At 41.7% G+C, this 21,212-nt stretch overlaps 1 protein-coding gene across 7 annotated transcripts in view; it reads left to right on the top strand.

Moving 5' to 3' along the window:
* WWOX (WW domain containing oxidoreductase) overlaps positions 1-21,212 on the top strand; it is a 933,724-nt gene that overhangs the window by 230,118 nt on the left and 682,394 nt on the right. For all 7 annotated transcript variants that reach the window (XM_046683790.1, XM_046683791.1, XM_046683793.1 and 4 more), the window contains exon 6: positions 7,176-7,264. In XM_046683790.1, the coding sequence (XP_046539746.1) occupies positions 7,176-7,264 (89 nt within the window). The remainder of the gene's footprint in view (positions 1-7,175; positions 7,265-21,212) is intronic.

The raw sequence follows: 21,212 nt of genomic DNA on the forward strand, positions 1-21,212 counted from the left end.
TATGCTCAGTGCCAGTGTCTCTTGCTGTTGTAAATGTGACGACTCCTATTTAAGGGTTCGGAACATAAAATCAGGACTGAGAGTATGTAAAGTGAAAGGGTGAGAGACATCAGCATAATGCAATTAAGGCCCATTGGATTAGAATTTGCAGGATGCCATTAGCAATAAGCTCTGAATGTAGATTATTGCCTTGGTTACATTTTCCCTTTCAGCAATAGGCTTCTCTTGTAAATACTAAATGCATAAAATAAATATGATATAAAATAGACACAAATAAGAATATATAGGTGATGTTAATTTCTTTATAGCTTCTTGGTGTTATATGTTGACGAACATGGTGATAGGGGTGCCGTGCAGCGTGGTATTCCAGCGAAGCCACATCACTTGGAAACCTGGATCCGTGTCTTACTGGCTATGCCCCTTTAAACTGTATCAGCCTCTGGTTTCTAGTCTGTAAAATGGGGGAAATGATATGTACATACTTCAAAAGATTTTTCATATTACTATTAAATGAAAAATAAATGCCAAACATATCATAGGTACTCATTATTTTTTCAGCTTTTATTATCAATAAATGTGTGTAGTAAATGAGATCTTCTTTTAGGGAAACCCAGAAATGAAGTCCTATGTAAGTGTGAGGGAGAGGTAGGCACACACCCATCAAATCTGCATAGATCGGCTTCTTCAAATGAGAACACACAAGAGCTAATTGCCCTTAAACAGTTAATCTTGCATCTGCAGTTGCATGTGCTGAATCCTCATAGATGAAAGAGAGTTTCCTCTGGGCGTATGGGAGACTAGGCTCCCTGTGCCCATTGAGCACATCTGGATTTCTCCATCCTTCCACCTCTAAGAACAGTGCGTGCTCTTCTTTTTGACCAGCTCAGGGGTGGTGCTTTCAACACAACTTAATAAAGAGCTGCTCTCCCCTGCTGCTAGACTAGGATTGTGTCGAAAATGTGCACTGGGGATTCTTTGGTCAAGCTGAGTGGAGGAAGCAAGCCTCATGCATCTTGAAGATGAGAGCATTTAGAAGCATACTCACTTGATTTCACTGAGCATGTTCCATAACACCCAACAGCTTCGTTCCCAGACCAGATACTTTGGGTTCATTACGGGGAGAAATTGGCTAGTGGAGGAAATTCATCGATATACTCCCAGCTAATTCACAAGCAGTTTACAATTAATGATGACTTGAAATAATAATTTGTTTTTAAACTATGCTTCGTCATTCAAATTATATATGGTTTTTGAAAGGCCTATTATCATGAGATTTTACGTTTTTTGTTCTTTCATTGATGGTAAGCAGATTATGGATATGAACTACTTCCTCTTGCATGTTGCAATGACAGGGGAAAAAAAAGAAGTGAAGGAGAATGGAATCTGTGGAATATGCATCGTCAAAAACAACAACAAAAACAATCATAATGATATTCATTGCTAACAACTATAGAGTACTTATCAAGTGTCAGGCACTATTGCAAATGCTTTACATATATGACCTCATTTCCTAGAAGGCACATGCTATTATTATTTCCCTTTTACAGAAGGAAAAACAGTGCACAAATAGGAGAAGTAACTTGCCCAGCTGCAAAGTGCTGGAGCTGGGATTCAGACCCAGGTAGTCCAGCTTGAGTCCACGGCCTTAACCACCACCTTTTAGGTTCAAAACAATCATTGAGTTTGGGAACTGGGGTACCATGGCCTCAAGCGGATTCCATGAGCTTCCTTCCTCGTGCTCTGGGGTCATGTGTTAACCTCCATTACAGAGTTGCTGTTCAAACTTTCTCTGAGCTATGTATATTAATTTCATGAAATAAAGAAGGGAGGCCACAATTACTAATATACTTTATTCTTGAAAAACCAGGAGCATCATTTTTTAGCAGTGGCCTTCCTCATAAAGATAATAATAGTTATCATTTATGTGCTTCATACCACGTATACATATACATAATATCTAATCTTTACTCATGCTGGTCAAATGCCCGTTTTCAAATATGTCACTTAGGCCCAGAGCATTCAAGTAGCTTTCCTGAAGTGACACTGCCAGTGATGTGGTCGTGCTGGACTGTGGCTCCAAGTCAGCCTGGCTCTACCGTCTGTGCTGTGAATGGCAGTATCTCCCCATTTCTCTGTTTAAATACCGCACAATCCCCATATGGTTCCTTTGGTTTCAGGCGGTATCACATCTGAGTCACACTTGGCTAATTTATAGTCATAAAATGGGATGAGAGAGCACTCTTGCATAACAGCAGCAAGCAACCCCTTTGATTCTGCATTTACAGACTCGAGTCACTGAGACAGGTTTTGGAACTTAAAATAAAGAATAGACCAAGAAGACTTGGTCTATTGAGGGGTGTCAGTGATCTATGCCACCAGCAAGTGTCCCTGGATCCCAGGGAAACGGAAGAAGAGCACGTGGGTTGCTTAATTACTACGTCTTTCTGGCTGAGCCTGGAGTGTTGGGAGCAGGTGAGCTTCTCAGCTACTTAGAAGTTGCCTGATGCTTCATGTGTGGAATGCCACCTGTGCGGTTCTGTTTTAAAATAGTGATTACCAGCATCTGTATACATAATTTAAAATAAATTTACATTCTTATTTTGCCTGAGATGAAAGTTTATGTACTGGCGTGATTAGAGAAAAGAGTGAGGATTTGGGGAAGGGTTGAGAGAAGCATTTTATAGCATTTTAAGATTTAAAATTCTTAGTCTGGAGTTCTTTCTGGCTAAATAAAGCTAAGTGGATGGATGATTGGATGGATGGACAGATGATGGATGGATTAATGGATAGATAGGAAGGAAGGGAGGGACATATGGAATGCTAACAGCTTATTTTTGGATAATGGGGTTGTAGATCTTTTTAGGGGTCTATATTCATCTATCTTTTCTAAATTTTTCTCTAAGTAATGGAAGTATGAAGCAGGACATGGCCTGAAATAAGCCTGGAGTGGTAGACAGGGCCAAGTCATGGACTGTGTGTTAGTTGTTAGTGTTCTTCACTATGTGTGTGTGTGTGTATATATATATATATATATTTCCATTTCTCCTCCTTCTGGGCACATGGAGGGTTGCATCTTCCTGAAGCTAAGCATAGCTACATGACTTGCTCTGCCAATGAAATGTGAGCAGAAGTGACATCTGTCACTGCTGGGTGGAAGCCTTTGAGAACCCAGTGTGCAGCTCACTGCATTCTCTTCCCTGCACTGTAGAGGCTGGTGATATTATAGAAGGTAAAGGCTCCATCTGTCTGGGCCCCTGGCGAATCACAATTAACATGGCTCCATTGATCCAGGATGGGCCAGAAGTGTGAGCGAGTAGTAATCCTTGGTTGTTTTAAGACATTGAGGTTTTGAGGCTGTTCCTTACTGAAGCACATCCTGGTTGATACACAGGCACTTGTGTGAACCATGCTAAGGAATTTGGACCATATCTTGTTGACCATTCCAAGCTACAAAAGGGTTTTAACCTAGGACTTTGTATATATGTTTGTTTTGCCAATCCAGAGAGCAGATTCTGGCCAAATAGGCCTGAACTTTTCATATTCCAGAAGGCATATAAGAATTTAACATCAAACTTACCGATTCCTTAGTGGTGATGGAATTGTTCTGTATCTTGACTGTGGTGATGATTACAGGAATCAATACATGTGATAAAATGCCATAGAATTGTACAAAAAGATATTCCAAATAAGAGAAAATGAGTGCATCACCGAACTGGTGAAATCCAAGTAATGTCTGCAGTCTAATGAATTGCATTGTTTCCGTGTTGATTTTGTGGTTTTCATAATGTGCTATACATGAGTAAGATGTCACCATTGGGCGATGGTGGGACATAGGTATATGGGCACTCTCTGTACTATTTTTGTCACCTCTTGTGAGTCTAAAACTAATTCCAAATCAAAGTTAACAACAAGAATAAACAGTTCATGTGTTAAACCAAGAAAGTGAATTGTGGTCAGTCCCAGATTCATGGCCAGACTTGGCAGGAAAGCCTAGATTGGCCGATCGAGCCTCCTGCCTCTCTCATGATAAACATTTCTATAATGTTCCTAAGTTTGTCAGATAATCAGAAGAGCAAGCCCCCTAACACACACACAAACATATACACACCCTAATTCTAAAAGCTGCGTTTTCCCTTCACTGGACTGCACACAGTTTCTCTGCATTTCTCAGGGTCAGTAGCAGAAACAGGAAACCTGATACAGAGAGCAGAGAATTACCTGAGTAATAGTGTGTGGACTTGAATCACTGTCCCCAGGAGCCTAGTAAGCCACAGCCTGTGGATTAGTCTGCTGAACTTCTTGATGGCTTGTGACCTCTTGTTCCCCCTGGATGTATATGTTCTGATTTTGTTCTTATTGGTAGTGGCAGCTGTATGCTTTATTTTAAAGTGAAGGGGAGCAGGGGGGCAAAAGACAACTTACTCATTGTAAGTTACACATACAGAAGAATGTACTGGCCCACTTGGCCGTGCCATCATTCTCATTGGAATGTTGCTTTGGGGTCACCATCTGGTAATGTTCTGCCTGTTTTATGTGGGAAATATATACATGCATTTTTATAATATGTAGCCTGCACGTCCTTTGGCGTTTCCATAGGGGGCTTGTCTGAGAGGAACAATGTCTTTACCACCCCTTCCCCAACAGAATGACTATCTGACTTTCCTCTTGTGATACATTCAAAGTTCTGTAAGATTCTGTGTAGGCAGTAAGGGTCAGGCTCCAAGCCAAGTGAGGCTGGGGCCAGAGGAGGCAGCTTGAGGGGGAAAGGCCACTTTATTTGCCAACTTTGAGTGTCAAATCGGGTAGTTGAGCGTTTATGAGGCATAAGAATCCATGGAGAATAAAAGTTAGCCATTGACAGACTTCCCACTCCCAAGAGATTTTAAGCCATCAGATAAATATTGATTATTCAGACAGAAAGCGAGCCGAGTTTTGCTCCTCATCTGGCAGCCCAAACTCTCTGTGCAAGGTGCAACACCACTCAAGTGCATTCTCTTCTCCTGGTGGCAATTTCCTTCTCTGTAGGATGAGGGGTGAGGCCTGGCCTTACTGTGGACCCTCTAGCTCTGATGTTCCCTGTTCTTAGGAAACTCTAACAACATCCATGTGTTGGCACTTTCCCCTTTTCCTGGAATAGGTTAAATGCTTCTCCTTCTTCTTGCAAAATCTGCATGTTTGTTCATCTGGCACTGTTAGCGGAGACATTTAAATCTACGTTGATCAACTTTCCTTTGGCACTGATATGCTGTGGGGGTTTGGGGAAGTCATCTAATCACTCTATACTCCTTTCCCTAAAACTGGGCTTTGTTAGCAGACATGACCTGGATCCTCCAGGATCTAACAGCAGTCTGGTCTGATGTGGTCTTCAGGGAGGACCCTTGGGTACCATTTAACGTCACTTCATCCACCATGCTGCACTGTAACTCACCCAAACCACCATTTATTGCGAAGTGGCATCAGGGAGAGTTTGGCTCAACGACATCTTGTCTCCTTCTAGTTACATTTGTTACATACCTTCTCTCTTCTGAGCAAGATGTTAGGTGCTTTATACTTGTTCTAACAACTCTGTGAGTAGATAACTAATGCTCGCCTTTTATAAATGAGGAAACTGAGGCTCAGAAATGTTTAATGGCCCGAAGTCAGTGTGCTTCCCAGCTGTCTCTGCCTGACGTTTATTGTTCAAGGTTCGGGTGCTGGGTTGGAGCCCAGGACCGAGGCGGCCAAGATAAACTGCGGCAGGTACACTGAGCATCTCAGCACAGTTTGTCTCCATCCCTGAGGAAGACAGTTCCGGTGGAGGATGTTCTCAGTAGTGCTGTTTCACCCCCTTCCTAGCCTTCGAGGTATCATGTTATTCCCCCTAGTCTTACTTTAGCATCACTGTCTAGACATGAATTCCCGAGTTCACCATTTGTTTTATGGGACTCTTCTCACCTGAACAGGCAGGTGGCCTGGCATTCTTGGCTGCATGTCTTTCGGAGGAAATACATCTAAGAAGTGATAGTATTTAATCGCACACCCTGAAGTCCAGCCAGACTTAACAGTTGGGAGTGCTCCTTAAACATAAGGCAAGGGTGAAAGGCAACGCTGATCTTTCTAGAATTGTGCTAGGAGGCTGTGCAGGGGAACATGATTGCTTCAAACTCGGACTGCTCCAGTTTTCTAGTTTCTTTCCAGGAGGGAACTTGGGCTTTAGTGTCAGACCTACTTGAGGTCAATGCTTCCTGCTCCCACTTCTTAGCTCTGTGATTGCTTATAAGATGCCACATTGTAAAATAGGAAAATATAACTCATCTTTCAGTTGTTGTGAGGATGAAATGTGATGGTCCCTATAACCACCCAGCCCATGGTGGGCTCTGAATGGTCAGTAGCCATTATTAGCATCATTATCATCCACATGTGCCCCACCTGTTTATAGACTTTTCTGGGTAACTAAACCAAGGGGATTAAGGTCAACCTGGATTCATTGGTATAAATGAGTTTTGCTTGCTTTTGTACTTTCTTTCTTTCTTTCTTTCTTTCTTGTTGGTGAGGAAGCTTGGCCCTGAGCTAACATTTGTGCAAATCCTCCTCCATTTTGTATGTGGGATGCTGCCTCAGCATGGCTTGATGAGTGGTATGTAGCTCTGTGCCCAGGATCCAAACCAGTGAACCCCAAGACGCCAAAGCAGAGTGCATGAACTTTACCACTACGCCATGGGGCCAGGCCCCTTACTTTTGTACTTTCTGTAAATGAATTGTGTTTAATTTTTGATGCAGGCTTAGTGCAATTATTTCCAAACCTGGATGGCAGCTTTTTTGATGGAAATGTTATCTATTGAATTCCTGCACGAGCCAGGCTTTGTCCTGGTGTTCCACCATCTTTACGGTTTTTTAGGACGCAGATTAAGAGGAGATATGTGAGCCTGAAGACCCTTTGGAGCCTCTTCTGTGCACTGAGTGAAACAGCACAACCCCCAGCCTGTAGTTTTAGCAGCGTCCCAGCCTCACATCCTCCCTAAACTTGGCAGTAAAAGCCTTGTTCTTCCATTCATTCTGATGATTTATATTCTCTCTGGGCGTCTAATATTAAACAGGGGAATTCCGACATGTTCCATAACACATTTGCTGTAACTTGATACCATGAACTAAACTTGCTGTTATTTATCATTTCTTTTTATTTTTTCTCATTCCAGCGTAAAGCCAAGGTAGAAGCAATGACCCTGGACCTTGCTCTGCTCCGTAGCGTGCAGCATTTTGCTCAAGCGTTCAAGGCCAAGAATGTGTGAGTGTTCCAGCAGAGGGTTATAGATCATAATAGCTTGCTATTGTAATGTCTTTATCAGATGAACACAATTGGGAGAAGGCAAGGCTGTTGTGTTGTCTTGGCGTCCAAACAGAGGCTCATTTATGTTGGCCCTGTTAAGGTGTACGGTATTTTCTTGACTCTGAGTCACCCTCATTATGAGATGTGTCATCAATCTCATAACAGCTTCTCAGATAAAAAAGAAAAGATACTATTAAAGCACTAGTAAAAGTGGCTAATAAAAACCAGCTGATGGTAAGACGCGTCCTGATTATAGACTTTTTGCAGTGCATCTCAGAATCAAGGAAATGTGTATTTTAATTGCATTCAGAAACAAGAAACCTCAGTTAGTGAGGACTGCAAAGAGGCTCACCATCACGAGCATGAGAAAGTTCTGCTGTTTCTCCAGCCTGCAACGATTGTACGTGGTGCATGAACATGGCTCCAAAAACATGGACTCACATCATGAGAAACTTACTCCTTTTTTCATTCTTTTTCAGTCTTTCAAAATGCCTGAAGGAGGAAGGCTTCGCTAGGGGCTGGCACATTTTTATGCGATCCCATGCTCACTTCTCTTTCTAACAGAGAGAGCACAGGCCCAAAACCCAAAGCTAAGGAGAGCATTGGTGGCTAGCTCCATTTTAATGACAATATTTTGTTTCCAAGTGTTTATTTTTACGATTACCTCTGATTTAGGGCAGGCGATACTGGTTTTTCATTTACCACAGTGGTTTAAATTTCATTAAAAAAATAACTTGAATTTTTTTTCGGTGAGTTGGTTTAAAGATGAGGGTTCAGTCAATAATAGTACAGGTGGTGCCAAGGGTAAGATAGTTCCAAAAGTGGCATCAGAATGACGGAATTTGGAGAACACTGCTGCATGACAAGCTGTCTGTGGGTTAGGCTCTGTTGGGAGCATTGGTTTTGTAGTAATCCAAGCCGATGAGGGATGTATCTGATGGGGGGGGGGGGTATCTTGCACCAGATATTCAGATGGTACTATGTAGATCTGACCTCACAATGCCATCCATTCCAATCCAGTCCCTCTTGAGTCTTCCTTACTTGCTCACTCTGCTCTTTTAGACTGGTAAGAAGTCTGCTCTCTGGAGCCCTTTCTGGAGCAAGCAAGTGGCCTGAGTCCTTGAGGTTGAAATATGCAGTCAGAATCTTCAGAGAGAGTTGCATCATCCCCCTAAGTGCGGGCTGTGCACTCATAGGAATAGTTGGTTAGCATCCCAGCCAGCCAGCAGACCCGGAGAGCCCTACTGCAGGCGCTCTTTCAATGCTCAGTGCTTGGTAGCAGCTAGGCCTTGCCAGAGCTCTCAGAGAACCTCAGTCAGGGCACAGCAGTAGCTTTCAAGACGTTTGTTCATTTACACCTTCCTCATTCATTTATCCACGTGTTTATTCACTTAACACACATTCGGTGAGTGTTTCCAAAGCCCCAGGCACTATTCTAGGTTCTGGGAAGAAAGTGGTCGCCATTGGAAGCCCACTTAGGCTTGAACAAGCCATAATCTCAGTTGTTGGCCTGTGGTGTCTTATTACTCATGGCTGACTATTTTTTATATTTTTTATAATATGTTTGGGAGGGAATAATAGTAACAATAACAACAATAGCTCATTTACTGAGGGCTTATTATGGGCCACACACTAAGAACCCCTTGCATGCATTTTCTGATTGAATTCTCAAAACAACCCGTTGGAGTTGGTGCTTATCACTCTCTCTATTATACAGATGAGGAAAGTTAGACCAGAGAGGGTAGGTTAGTGATCTGAAGGCATGTGGCTGGGAAGCAGAGGGATTGAGATCCTCTGTGGTTAGTCACTCCAGGGCCCCCACTTAACCACCATGCTGTTCTGTCCTTCATTCTAAACGTGGTGGAAACTGAGATCAGAGAAAGTGAGGGATTCTCTGCCAAGAGTCACTTGGCAGGTTGGTGGCAGATGTAGGATTTCCATCCAGTTCTGACTTTGTGCTTTCTCCTGGACACCATGCTGCTCCAGCAGGAGCTTGGATATCCCGCCTCCCGACGCTTCCTCCAGTTCTTGTGTCAGACCGCACTGGGAGGGAGCCGTTCTGCTGAAGAGAGCCAACGGTTACGTAACAGGACTGCCTTCCAAGTCTTAACAGGGCCATTCGTTTTTAACCATTAAATAGTTCAGAAATCATCCAATTCAGCTGCCTTTTGTAATCACCAAGCCCAGGCTCTTGCAGAAGGCTATCACCCATTTTGCTCTAATCCTAGATTTTAGCAAATGACTTTGTATTTTTGTACTTGTAGGTTCAGAAACAGGGGCGATTTTCCTTTTCGCAACCATGTACCACAGACCTCTTTTTATCTGTCTCTCGAGAGTACAGTATTTTACATGGCTTAGAGAAATATTGTGGTGGCGAAAATATGCATAAAACAGCGAGTGATTTTCCTTTTGAAACCCTGCCAAAGTGAAATCTCTCACGGATAGGCAGATGACAGTTCCGTACTTACAGGTCTTTAGATTCTGAGAACTGTCAGGAGTGAATTTAAGTGCTGGTGACTGGGCTGCCAAAAAAACATGTGTAGCTCTATTATTATCATCACCTCCCATCTTTAGACATTAAGATTTCCTTGTGTGTAAAACATAATGACAAATGAAAGAAAGGCTGCCAGTTCCGAACCAATCTCATTTTGTGCTGTTGGACTGAGGAGAGGAAAAACCCGTCAATTGAAATTCCATGTGGATGCCCGCATTTAATATTCCGTTTTAAAGCCTGTCTATAAGCGCGCCAGAAGTATTATCAGGCTCCTTTTTCCTGTGCATGTTCCCTGGATTCGTGCTCCGGCTCCAGTGTTGCCCCACGCTGGGATAGGCAGCAACTGTGTAGGCTGAGACCGAAAAAGGTGGAAACAGATGCTAAATGTAGACCTTGGTGGAAGATGCAGCTCGTCGCACTGCAGAGCTGCCTTCTTCCTGAAGGAGAGGTGGAGTCAGCCTCTTCTGGGATGTCCTCCTTTTTTAGGGGGGGGGGGGGGGGGGGGGGAGGGAGGCCATTTTAGAATGAGTGCTGCTAATAATGATTAGACAAAATGATGGCTGCTCATCAACTTTTTTTCTCTGTGCAGGGCAATGTGGTAAGCACTTCTGCATATATTCTATCTTTAATTTCTTAGCACAGCCCTAGGCATTAGTCATTTTTATCTTTATTTTACAAATTAATAGGCTTCAGCCTTTCACAGAGAGGCTAAATCACTTTCCGAACTCAAGCAAGTGGTCGATCCAGAACTTGAACCCGTCTGTCTGAATCCCAGAGGATGATTCTTTTCGTTACATCTCACACTTCAGTCTTTTTTTTCAGCAGAGATTTCTCTATTGGTTTGTATTGTCGAGGAACAAGTTACTCCGAAATTTAGTGGCTTAGAACCACTTTAAAACAGTAAACATTTCTATCCTCTCTTTCTCTGTCAGTTTGTTTAAATGAGGATTCAAATAAGCCCAATGCATTTTAATCTATAGAATTTCCCTCAACATTTTTTTTTTTTAACTTTTTTAATGCAACATATTTGTTTAAGAGACCAGGTTGTCCTCTAGAGCTTTCTGTAGTTTATACTTCAAGGCCCGCATCCCCGTGGTGTCATTTAACATGTTCTTTTGTCTTCTAAGTTTCCTCTGAAATGGTAGCTAACTCTAGAGACTTGATCAAATTCCTAAGTTTTTGGCAAGAATATTTTGTAGGTGGTGGTGTAGTCTCCCATCAGGAGGACACGTATGCCTGATTCCTCAAGCCAGTTTTCTTAAGACTCAGCATGCCCTAACCAGCCCGTTCCTCTGCCCAGCCTCTCTTTGTCTGCTCACCCCCATTTTCATTCATTTACTCTGGTATTCTCCACTCACTCTTCTGGGTGGTCGGTCCAGGGAGCCTCAGCCTGCTTCCAGACAGTTCTCCCCAGAGTCAGTGGTGGTGGTGGTCGGCCAGTGTGTCTCAGGTCGAATTATTTTGGGCATTACTGGAAAGTTCCAAACCAAAGCCTGTGGTAAGTCCCAACCAAATTGAGTTTTGAAGGATATTTTTGTTGAAACTGCAATCCTGGAGAACAGCCAGACTCCACACTGCCTGGTAGGCAGTGGCATCCATCAGAGTATGAAGAGCTGGGACACTTACTAATCATTCAGACGAATATTGGGATTTTTTGTAACGGGCTCTGAAACAATAGTCTGTTGTTTGTGGTGCTTTGGCACATTTTCACCCCTAGTTCTAGCTCCTTCGTTTACTGAAAAGCACACATTTTGAACAGGGGCTGGGACAGCTCAACAGCTCCTAGCACGAAGAACTTCGTAAATATTTGTTTCTTTTTCAGATAGTGCTTTATAGTTTGAGGTCCATAGATCCCTGAAATAATGGATACTAAGATTCTAATCCTGAAATTTTTAAAGTTGGTGATGGCACATAGTATAGGAAATTCGTTGTTTGCATCCCAGTTACCAATCAACTCTTATAATATTCACCAAGGACTTTGATTCATCATGGAAATTAATTGAAATTGATAGTAAGTTCATATTAAAATAATATATGCCACTCTAAAGGTTTCTAGAACTTCATTTTTGATCATAGCTTTCTACTTTCTCTTCTCAACTTTGTCTCCAGCATAATTTAATGAAATTAGGCTTTATTTCACTTAAAAAATACTATAGGATAGTGATGTTAAAAAAAAAAAAAAGATTAAAAGAACAGTTTTCTATCCCCTCTTTACTTTTTAAATATTTGAAAGGGAAAATTTTTAACAAAGTTATTTATTTTCACTTTTTACAAAATTACTTTCAGGATTTGAATCTACTAATCCCAGATATAATATTCTTGAATTCTTATTCCAAATTTTGCTGTCTCAGATCCTTCTATGGAAGTGGGTGGCCTATAAATTATAAATAAATTCCAAATTGTGAGCGATGAAGAGCCCTGAAGAGCGATGTGTAAATTATAGCTTAATCTTTCTTTTTCTTCTCAGCTCAATTTTAAATATACTGTTTTAGCCAATGTATCTGTGTTGCTCTTTGCTCAACATGAGAAATCCATTTCTGGTTTGCCTAACAGAGGATCATGTTGCTTGGCTTGTCTACACAGTACGAAAACTAAAAGAAAAACAGAGGCAGATTTTAGCTGTAAGGAACTCTCTAAATCTAGATATTAATTATGATTTTTCAGGAGAAATTTTAAGTCTACAAGTTAATTTTTTCCCGTCCCGTAAGTTTTCCATCTTAAGGTACTGAAAAATCATACTGTGAAACATTTAATGTGTCTAGAAACATCAAGGAAGAACACTTCCCTCATAAGTAAATTTTTTGCCTTCAGAAACAACTCTTTTGGGATCAAATCTTTTTATATATTTCTTTAAAAAATATTTCTCAAATAGGTTATACACTGTCACCCTTTATTAAACAAAAATACTAACTCAAAGTACTACAGTGTAGTGCAAGGGTCAGCACACTTTTTTTGTAAAGGACCAGAGTAAATATTTTAGATTTTTTAGGCCATAAGATCTCTGTTGCAACTACTCAGCTCTGCCTTTGTAGAATGAAGGCGGCCATGGAAAACATTTAAATGGATGAGCATGACTGTGTTCCAATCAAACTTTATTTACCAAAACAGGCGATAGGCTGGATTTGCCCAAGGGCCATAGTGTGCCAGCCCCTGGTATAGTGGAAAGAATACAGGATTTTGGGATCAACTGAACTTAGATTTAAAGCCCAGCTTTGCTACTTACCAGCTGTGTGGCCTTGGGCAAACTCTTAGTGTCTCTGGGCCTCACTTTTCAGTTCTATATAAAGTAGATTATCACATACACTTTTCAGGGTTGTTGAAGAGAAGAGGTCTAACGCATGAAATGACCAGCACACCTCAGTGCACTGTGCCTATGACTGTTATTAATATATAATTGTTTCTTATCTCAATCCTAACATGATTTGAGAGGTTTTTAAGAATGCATATATATGATAAAAAAGAAATAAGAAATCGACTCAAGCAAGGAATGGGGACAAAAGTGGACTAGTAAGATGTGATTATAAAGGAAGCATGGATTTCATAAGATCTTTCACAGTCATTAAAAATTGGGCCTAAAACTGAGCTTTGAGTTTCCAGGCAATTGAGAGAAGAAGGGAAATGAGCTTCACATTGCCCACAAGCTGTAAGGGTGACAACAAACAAGCAGAAATGATTATTACTATAGTGATGCTCCACTGAGGATCACAGAGTAGTTATTACTCTCCTGAGTATTTTTTTTCCCCTGCTCTTTGCTGCTCTTTACAAAGCCATGAACTTGAGAGATACTTCACAGTTTTCTTTTAGAGTAAATGGCTAGACTCTCTTTTCTTTGCCATTGCTACATCTGTTTCCTTTGGCTTTAGGCAGCTTTTCCAGATGATTCGAGTTGCTTTAAGAGCAACCTGCTTTGGGTAAGTGAGGTAAAATGGGATATACTAAAAATAATTAACCTGTGTATTCCAAGATACCAAAGTACTCCATATGCCTTCTTTCTCCCCTCCTTTTTTTTTCTTTTGGTGAGGAAGATTGGTCCTGAGCTAACATCTGTTGCCAATCTTCTTCTTTTTGCTTGAGGAAGATTGTCACTGAGCTAACATCTGCACCCATCTTCCTCTATTTTGTATATGGGACACCGCCACAGCATGGCTTGATGAGCACTGTGTTGGTCCATGCCCAGGATCCAAACCTGTGAACCTGTGGCCACTGAAGTGGAGTGCATGAACAGGCCAGCCCCAACTACCCCTCGTTTTTCTTTTTTTTATAAAAAAATTTCTTTTGCCTTTACTTTATTATTTAGTCAATCCTTAGGGCAGTGCTGGGAACTGGGCTAGACATTGGACTTAAACCATTTGCCCATCTCACTTCTCCTGTGCCTTTTCTCTCTCTTACAATAGTCATGAAGCTTATGGATTTTTTTGATAAATTTACATAATGATAATCTTCAAAAACATATCCTTAGTGGAGAAGAAAAATTGTTAAATTAATTAGGGGCCACTTTGCAATTAAATTTGTTGGAAAAAAAGTTTTAGTGAGCCTTTCTGCAGTCATTAAAAGTCATCACTGCTAAGGAATACATGAAAATGTGTTTGAATTCACCACAAGGATGTTTGCAAAATAAACAGTTTTGATTTCCCAACAGAATTCTAGATTCAGCCATCACTATCGTGTTTCGTGAAATCAAAGTGATGTATGTTAATTGAGGACACAAAAACTTCCCTTCCAGGAAGAATAAAAACCCAGCTTTGGAGAGTAAACAGAATTACTCTGTGGTTGCCTCCTCCCACACTCACCATCCCACCAGTGCATAAGGAAGCCAATGTTAAGTCTTTAGCTCTAGCAAATAATATTAATTCTGTTCTTGGTGCTCAACAATGATCACTGAAAGCACTGTACTAGAGCAGGAGTCAGCAATGTTTTTCTGTAAAGAATCAGATAAATAAATATACAAATATCTATATAAATATTTTTGCCTGTGTGAGGCAGATGGTCTCTGTAGCAACTACTCAACCAGTGTTGAATGTTGAGCGAGACCATTGTAATACAAAAGTAGCCACTGATCACACATGTAAATGATTGGGGATGGCTATGTTCCAATAAAACTTTATTTACAAAAACAGGAAGAGGCTGGGGTTTGGGATTTGTCTGGGGATTGTGGTTTGCTAATCTTTGGACTAGAACCCACTGTCCCTTGAAATATAACTCATTTTAATGGCAACCTGTCTCAGTATGAGAAATACAAGCCATTTTTCTTAGAAAATGGATTATGTTAGGTCTGGTCAAGATAAATAGGTATGTATATATCCAATGTTGTGTGCATAGTTAATTTCAGTTCTCTGCAGAAAGTATTCTGTGGTATTTAGAGGCTGAGAGAAGAGATAAGAGTTTGAGTAAAACAGCACACTGTGCCGAGCTTTGGAAATATCTCCATATGGGAAAGCATGTCAATGAAGACAACTAAGTATTGTTTAAATAGTGAAAACACTAAAGCCCTGATTGGGGTTTAGAACCGTATAATAATGATGATGATGATGATAGTAATTGCTAATGTTTACCACCTATTTATTATGTGTCATGCACAGCTAAGCACTTATATGCCATCCCATTTTGTCCTCACAATGACTCAGAGGGTAGGTCAAAAATGGTAGAAGAATGTCATTGTCTTATGGTTCAGCCTAATACAATAATCAACGACATTTCATAGATCAAGAAACTGAGGCTTCAAGAGATTAAGGACCTTGACCAAGGTCATACTGGCTAGTAGGTAGTGAGGCTAGAACTTGGTCCAAAATCCTCCCTGCCACTGAGCTCAGCTTAGATGGTAGTTTGGAGACTCAAAAAGATCTATCTCATTTTGGAAGTGCATCATGTAGGATGCATTGCCTCTGAAGGAGATTTGTCCCATTAATAGGATGGAGGACAACCACTGCCTACTGGGACAATTAGTAAGGTCACTTCAAGGCTGAAGGAGATGCTTGTTTCAGCCAATTTTCTATCCCAAGAGGAAATTGTTTTGCTGAAAATGTGTAAAGGAAGAGAGAGAGGCTTAACCCCTCAGTTAAGGTACGCAGACTGTTTTCCACCAAATATCTGGAAGTTGTCTCTCCATGAAATTAGTTTAAGCAGAAATGGCAGCTATTTACTCTCATTTGCAGTTGTCTCTATACATTTACTCCAGATGTCAGTATTTATTTCTCCTTAGTTCCCACTTGTCTTTGTAGTGATGCTGATCAGGTAGACAGAAGAAGACCAAAGGGTCATTTTGCTATTTATACATCTGAACTGCCAGAGTGATCACTCTTAAATGTAAGCTCAACCCTGACACTGTCCTGCAGAAAAACCCTTCGGTGATGTCTTGCCACCTGAACTGCCAAGGCTGCACTTGCTGGTGGTCCTCCCAACCCCTTGCCTCCATACTCTGTACTTACAGAGATGCTTAGAGGTTCTGTCTCCTGACTCTGGACCTGTGTGCCTGACTTGTGTCACTCCTCTCCTACCTGTCCATCACCTGCTCACTGGATGACTTTGTCACATCCTGTGCAGAGCCTCCCTCTTTCCCTCCTGTTTCCTCCACACAGTGGTTGAATTCATGAGTCACTTCTTGGAGCATTGACCACACTCCTAATCATCACGTTTGGGATAGTTTGGGGGTGCTTTTTTCTATATGGATTTTTCTTTGTTCGACTGAGCCCAGAGAAGCAGAAACCTTGGCTAATTTGTCTTTGTCTTATCTCTGAATCTCTGTTCTACAACTTACTAAGATGCTGACCTTGGCAAATTCCTTAATCTCTCTGATCCTCAGTCTCTTCATCAGTAAAAGTGGGAGGTGATGGTAATACCATTGTGGGGTGGTTGAGAGGATAATGTTTATAAAACATAGTACAGTCATGTGTCACGTAATGATTGGGATGTGTCATTAGGTGATTTTGCCATTGTGTGAACATCATAGAGTACACTTACACAAACCTAGATAGAATAGCATACTACACACATAGGCTATATGGTACTAATCTTATGGGACCACAGTAGTATATATAGTCCATTGTGGACTAGAACGTCATATGGTACATGACTGTACCTGATACCTAGTAAACACTTAATAAATTTTAGTTTGTATCATCATTGTTGTTATCATTATCATCATCCTTTGCAATTATTACATTTACTGCCTTATAGTAAGCTCAAGGAAGGGAATGGATGGATGGGTAGATGGATGGATGGGATGTATGGGTGGATAGGAGGGAAGGAGGAGGATGGGAGGGAAGAAAGGAGGAAGGAAAGAAGGACAAAAATGGAAACACAGAGTTCCATTTGGTAACCCAGACTTTGCTTTTAAGGTGCTAACTCTCAGCCATTCAAAGTTCTTGAATTGGTTCCTCCTTGGGTGGTATGGAGGTTATACATTTGTAGATCTTGGGAAACAAATTTTAAAGTAATCCTCTATACAATAGTTATTTCAGGCAAATAACATAAAAGTTCCCTCTAGGGATCTATGAACGCATTTATCTGTTAGGAGCCAGGGCTTCCCTGGCGTGGCGTGGACCAGGTAACCGAGCTAGCCTGGCTTTGCTTGGCATGGACGGGGACCGGCAGCGCTGAGCCCTGCCAGGCCTGTTCTCTGACCTGCACGGAGACCACCTACACAGACCTCGACACAGCAGATCTGTGATGTTAGGGTTAACATGTGGGTACTTTCAGAGAACTCTGGGTTTATGTAAGACTTGGGGAAAGCATTTCAGTGTCTGTGGTTCAGAATTGTATTTCCCAACTTGGCCCATGAATCCAGCTTGGTTTTTCTCCTTGTACCATCTAACCACCCCCATTGTCACACTGAAATTCTACTTTACATAATTGACATGTTGGGAAGTCGTGCTTCAACCACACTGAAATCACATTTTAATAACATAGGAACCGTCTTTTTTCCCCCAGTAAATTGTTGAGAAGCTAATTCTTGTCAGCCTAAAAACTTGAATATACGTTTGAAATAAATCAACGCTGCTACACTGTGGCAGCCTGCTGAAAGTCCCCAAGGAAGGGTATATTTTTAGTTGAACTACTTGTCACTGCACTGTTTTTAATATTGTGAGTCCTTTCTTTTCTTCATTTTGTAAGAATCTGCTCAATACCTTGTCATTCAGAAAAATATAAACGAACCCTCTCAATTAAACGCAAAGTTCTTCAGTTTGCCTTTTAAACTTATACTGCTGTTACAGTTCAGTCAGCAACTCATAATCAAAAAGAGATTTGAGCTGAGATTATGCAATAATTGATAATCAAAAACAGAAAGAAGAAGAGGAAGGTTTCTGGTTGTCTCAGAAGCACAAGTAATGGGTAAGCTGACAAACGATATAGTTTGGGGAATGGATCTTGGCAGAATGTCTCCCTCCTAAAGGGACAGCAGTGCCTCGATTTCCCACATCAGCTCTCCACACTCTCAAGAGACTGTCATGGTGGTTCCCAACTTGGCTGTGCTTGGAATCAGCTGGGGATCGTTAAAAAACACTGACGCCTGGCTGCTACCCCCATTCTGATTTAATCGTTCTGGGGTGGGCTTTGGGACTTTGAAAAGCTTTCTGGGCGATTCTCATGGGCTGCTGGAGGGAGCACCAAGCACAGCCCACCTAACAACCAAGGCTCTGGTCCTGGTTGTTCTTCACCCACAGGAGTTCAGCGGGGGTGATAGCTCCACCTTTTCTGCTCTCATCCCTCCCCTAACATAGCTCAGAGCCTGGACAAAGACCTCTGAAGGCCTAGCACTAGTGTGGTATGCTGGAAAGAACACGGCTCTGGAGTCAAACCAGCTCAAGTTCAGATCTTGTCTCGACAGCTTAGGACTCCGAGCAATTTTCTTCTCTTCTCTGAGCCTCGGTTTCCATGTCTGTGAAATGGGGTGATGGAGAGTCAGAGCTGCATTCTGAAGATTAAGAGTGATAGTATTCCTATGTCCAGGGTGTGTCAGCATGGAGAAGAGTGGGCCCCGTGGCAAAAGGCACCTGTGCCTGCACTCATGCCTCGCTCAGAGCTCAATGCAGTGAGCTCAGGGGAGGCCTCCATGCCTGCGGGGAGGGGCTCTGGGAGCTCAGAGCAAGGAAGCTAGGTGGTGGACATCTCCATGTGCCCACTTAATGATAGGGCTTTAATACCAATGTCAGGGTTTGAGCTTTTAAATTTATGAAGATACTCCTCCCTCCCCACACTTGTGGCTCCCCCCACCACAGATCCTGTCTTGTACTTTCTCTGTTTTATATAACTGCTCAGCAAATGCAGTGCCGAGACCAGACTCTTGGACTGCTGACCTGTATTCCCTGGCTGTGGCCACATCATCTCTCTGGAAAGCCCGTTCCACCCAGAAGATATGGGATAGCTTTTTCTTTTAAATGTACAGCTCTTTTTTCCAGATTTTAAAAGCCCTATATAACTCTTATGGAAATTTTTTGAGATTATAGGCAAACATACAGAATATAGCACAAATTAACCATAATTCCACCATTTTAGACAGTCATTGTTCACAGTGTGATGGCTGTATTTCCTGTCTTTTCTCTGTGCTCATAGACTCTTAAAAAGCTAGGTGTATTATGTATACTTTTTATTAAAAGTTTTTTATTGAGATATAATTTGCATACCATAAAATTCACCAAAGTGTATACAGTTCACTGGTTTTCAGTATATTCACAAGGTTGTTCAACCATCACCACTGTTGAATTCCAGAACATTTTCATCAGCCCAAGAAGAAACCCCTCACTCTTTATTCCCTCCCCACCCCCAGCACCTCTCCAGCAACTGCGAATTCAGTTCCAGTCTCTATGGACTTATGGCCTTTGTGTCTGGCTTTTTTCACTTAGCCTAATGTTTTCAAGATTCATTCATGATCAACCTGTACTTCATTCTTTTTGTTGCCAAATAATATTCCACCACATGGCTATAACACATTTTCTTAACCATTCATTGGTTGATGAACATTTGGGCTGTTTATACTTTTTGGTTCTTATGGATGATGCTTCTGTGAACGTTGGTGGACAGATTTTGTGCAGATGCATATTGTCATTTCTCCTGAGTGTGTTCCTGGGAGTGGAATTGCTGGATCACGTGATAACTTTATGTTTAACTTTTTGAGGAACTGAGAGAGACTTTTCCACAGCTGCTGCCCCACACCATTTTCCATTCCCACTGGCAAGGTATGAAGATTCCAGTATCTCCACATCCTCACCAATACTTCTCATTGTCCTTTTTAAATTAAATTATAGCCATCCTTTTTTATTATAGCCATCCTAGTGTTTATGTTACATATATTCTTATGTATTCAAGCATATATGTTTTTCTTCATACTGAGTAAGTCATGGGCATTTTTTTTATGTTATTGAAAATATTTCTCTTATTTGCATTTTAAGGACTTTACAGTAATCCATTGCATATCGGTAAAATTTTTTAACTAATCTTGAATTGTTGGATGCTAGGTTACTTCTAATTTTTTTGTTGCTATTAGTAGCACTGGTAATGCGCTGTGCATACCTCTTGTTGGATCTCTTGTTTTCCTAGGATCAAGTCCTACAAGAGGCGTTTCTGGATCAAAGCATATGAATATCTTTTAATACTGCCATATAATTCCGAAAAAATTGGCCATGAAAACCCTATGAATGGCAGTGGAGCATTGGTGATAGAACGCCAGACGATGAGAGGATGGTGCATAAAAAGACCAGCCAGGGTTCCTGCTCTGCTGTCCACAGGGTCCCTAGGAGTCAGAATTGACTCAACAGCACTAACGTCAACAAAAATACTTATTACAAAAGGCGAGGTTTATGTTTATTAGCCATCAAAATTCTTTTTTCAGTTGCTTTTTCATGTTATCTGGGCCCATTGCAGCCATCAAGAGAAACCACTTCCTGCTGGGGGTGGAAGAGAAATCTTAGGTGTTCCTTCGTTGGTGAAGAAGCACAAGGGACCTCAGTGGAGCTGAGTAGCGTGTAAGTGGGCAGAACCCTGGACTGGGAGTCAGGAAGGACGGGCTGTCATCCAACTCTATCACTCCTTGTTTCCTAGGTCATTCTTTGTCTTAGATGGTGTCCCAGGCTCCTCCTGGGATCTTTTCAATTGTAGAAGCACAGCTCCGACGCGTGACTCTGCTGACTCTTCAGGAACTTCCCCTGACCAGCTCTGCTCTGCCACGTAAAGCAGGAGCTGCCACCCTATTAGAGGGAAGGCTTCACACTGATCTTAGACAAGAACTAGCTGTGACCTTTAAAGACCCTGATACCAAAAGAGATTTCAGTCCCCGGCTTCTCAGCCCTGTTAGACCCTCAGGTGTCTTGGACCACGCAGATCTTTCTTCCTTGTTTCCCATCCAATGGGAGGGTTTCCCAAGCTTAGTGGAGCTTCGCATCAGGTCCATTTCTGTTTTATTTGCAGCTCCTTCTCTAC

This window comes from Equus quagga, chromosome 13 (assembly GCF_021613505.1).
Source record: "Equus quagga isolate Etosha38 chromosome 13, UCLA_HA_Equagga_1.0, whole genome shotgun sequence".
NCBI lineage: Eukaryota > Metazoa > Chordata > Mammalia > Perissodactyla > Equidae > Equus > Equus quagga.